The sequence below is a fragment of the Quercus suber genome, unplaced genomic scaffold (assembly GCF_002906115.3).
Source record: "Quercus suber isolate HL8 unplaced genomic scaffold, Cork oak 2.0 scaffold_326, whole genome shotgun sequence".
In the NCBI taxonomy this organism is placed as follows: Eukaryota; Viridiplantae; Streptophyta; class Magnoliopsida; order Fagales; family Fagaceae; genus Quercus; species Quercus suber.
The window spans coordinates 620,940-623,392 of NW_027069779.1; the positions used below are offsets into that span (position 1 = coordinate 620,940).

Genomic DNA, 2,453 nt, shown 5'->3' on the forward strand with positions numbered 1-2,453 from the left:
TACACCTCACTAAACAGATAAATACAAATTTCAAAACAAACAAAAAAAAATCAAAAATCAAACTAATACCACAAAGAACCTAGTTGCCATTTTCACCATTTATTCTTTGCATCACAATATATTCACAGCTATTCACGAATGTAGAGAAATTAATTGCATGGCAAGACATTGGTAGCAGAGGATTCAACTGTATATTGAATAAGTTATTGGAGGTTTGGAAATTTTGTATGAGAAATTTTCCAAATCACATCCAACCTATTGAAATTTTGAGGTCAAAATCTTGTCATATGGGGAGTGAATAATTTGGAAACCACCAGTTGGACAAACAATTTAATATATTTAAGACACTTCTCAGATTATTGGAACAGGGGACTTGAATTTTTATCTCAATGTCTCCAGAAAATTTAAAATTTAAAATTCAATGTCTCCTTACAAATTGAGTGAAACTTGATTTATAAGTTCATGCAAAAAGATAAAAGTATTACAGTTCATACATCTTTATTGATAAGCTGCAGTTCATACATCTTAACATAATGGAACCTTCGAGTCCAACAAACACTAGCCAAGATTGGACATACACAAATTATTTGTACTTATCAGCATTACTTCCCTTTCAGTAACATAATTCAAATAGTGAGGAAGCCGTAGTCCTTAAAGCTTTCCATAGTGTCCCTAAGAGTCACTTCCAAAGGAACGAAGCTAATACCCAAACTTTTGGCCTTATCTTGGGATATCTTGTATGCTGGCAGCAAAGGCTTGTCATCTTCACATCTGCCAAAAATGTAAAATACAAGTGACTATTCAGTGATGTGTCACAACAATTGCTATGGGTGATAATTAAACGGATCATTATGATTCTTTTGTTAAATGAAACATTTATTTCACCTTAGTCGTACTTTTAAGTTACACAAAAGGCACCAATAAGTAACATTCAGTATCATGCAACCAAGTAACTTACTTTTCAAGTAGATTGAAAGTAGGGTAAAGTCCATGCAATATCTTGAAAACCTCAAAATAGTGTATAACTTTTGCAACTATACAATATCTGCCACTGGCCGCAGGAATCTCAAATGCCTGAATATGTGCATTTGCAACATCTCTAACATCAACTAATATACACATTCCATCAGGAAATACTTCAGTTCCTGCATCTAAGGGTAAGAAAGAAAGACAACAAATTAATCACCTTTGTCTATACTACAATACCACTAATATCTATTCAAGTACTACTACTATATTTAGGTTTTATCAAGGTATAAGTTTTGCTTTGATGAGAGAGACATTTTGTTTATGTTTGTTGGAGAAAAGGAACCATGAGTGCAGCCCATGAAGAAATTTTTTTATTTAGCAATGCTAGAGATACCACAAATTTTACCACACATAAAGCTTATGAACTGTTGTGTCACTAAACACAATAAAACAATTCAAAAATGCGGTGGTTGAAGTCCACCAATCTCATTCATTGCTACATTAGTTTATATGCTTTATCTAGTAAAATTTATAATAGTTTTAGCATTTTTTTTTTCTGTTTTTCTTTGATAAAAAATTAATTTTTATCTATTTACTAATATTTGGGACTCTATTAGTTAAAATTTATAATAGCTTTAGAATTTNATTGGACATACACAAATTATTTGTACTTATCAGCATTACTTCCCTTACTTGGGCCATCTCAAAAGGCCTAAATGTCGACACTGTCAGATGCCATCTTAATTAGATGAGACACTTGAAGCAGCACAGAGGAAAAAATGATCATTTTTTTAATATCATGTTGAACTTTGGTTTTCGAGATGAAGCACATACTTGAATATTTAGAATTTTATGTAGAAAGAACAAAGAATACCCTTTACGAGATTTAGAAATGTCTCCAGACTAAAACCAAGAGTTGGCTCTATGAGTGGACCAATAACAAGGCCTGGGTTTATTGCTACCAAGTCAATATCATTCTCTTCAGCAAATTTCCAAGCAGCCTCCTCAGCCAAGGTCTTTGACAACATATACCAAAGCTGAAAAAATACAATAATAAAAAAATTAAACAAAACCAACTTCGAATGAGAGATCCTTTCTTGGTCAGTACGTAATTAATTGTTGGACCAAATAATAATAATAATAATACGCTATATGTCTCATTTCATTTAGAGCAGGAATCCATACAATTTATGTTTAGAAGTATCGAAACATAGAATTTTTATTTTTATTTTTTTGATCTGATTCTAGCAAATAAAATGAATTACTAGGTGTGTAAAGTTGTAATTTACAACTATGTGTTTTGTTGGCTTTTATTCCGTGCAAAATTTGATTGTAATTTTATTCAATCTTTTGTACCTTGTATTTGATGTGGGATTTGATTGTAAGGGTTGTGTGATAGAGAGAGAGTGTGTGAAGATTCAAGCAATTGAAGACTGAGGAGTTCTCGTGGGTAGCTCACGACTAAGCATCCCGCGAAGTGAGCC

General features: G+C 32.2%; 1 protein-coding gene across 1 annotated transcript; it reads right to left on the reverse strand.

The window, feature by feature from the left end:
- Positions 1–356: 356 nt before the first annotated feature.
- On the reverse strand, positions 357–2,025 carry LOC111990575 (phenylacetaldehyde reductase). The gene is made up of 3 exons (XM_065783032.1): positions 1,844–2,025; positions 959–1,151; positions 357–771 (listed from the first exon to the last, which is right to left on the reverse strand). The coding sequence occupies exons 1-3, from the start codon at positions 1,995–1,997 to the stop codon at positions 627–629; spliced, it is 492 nt and encodes a 163-aa protein (XP_065639104.1). The 5' UTR covers positions 1,998–2,025; the 3' UTR covers positions 357–626.
- Positions 2,026–2,453: the final 428 nt, after the last annotated feature.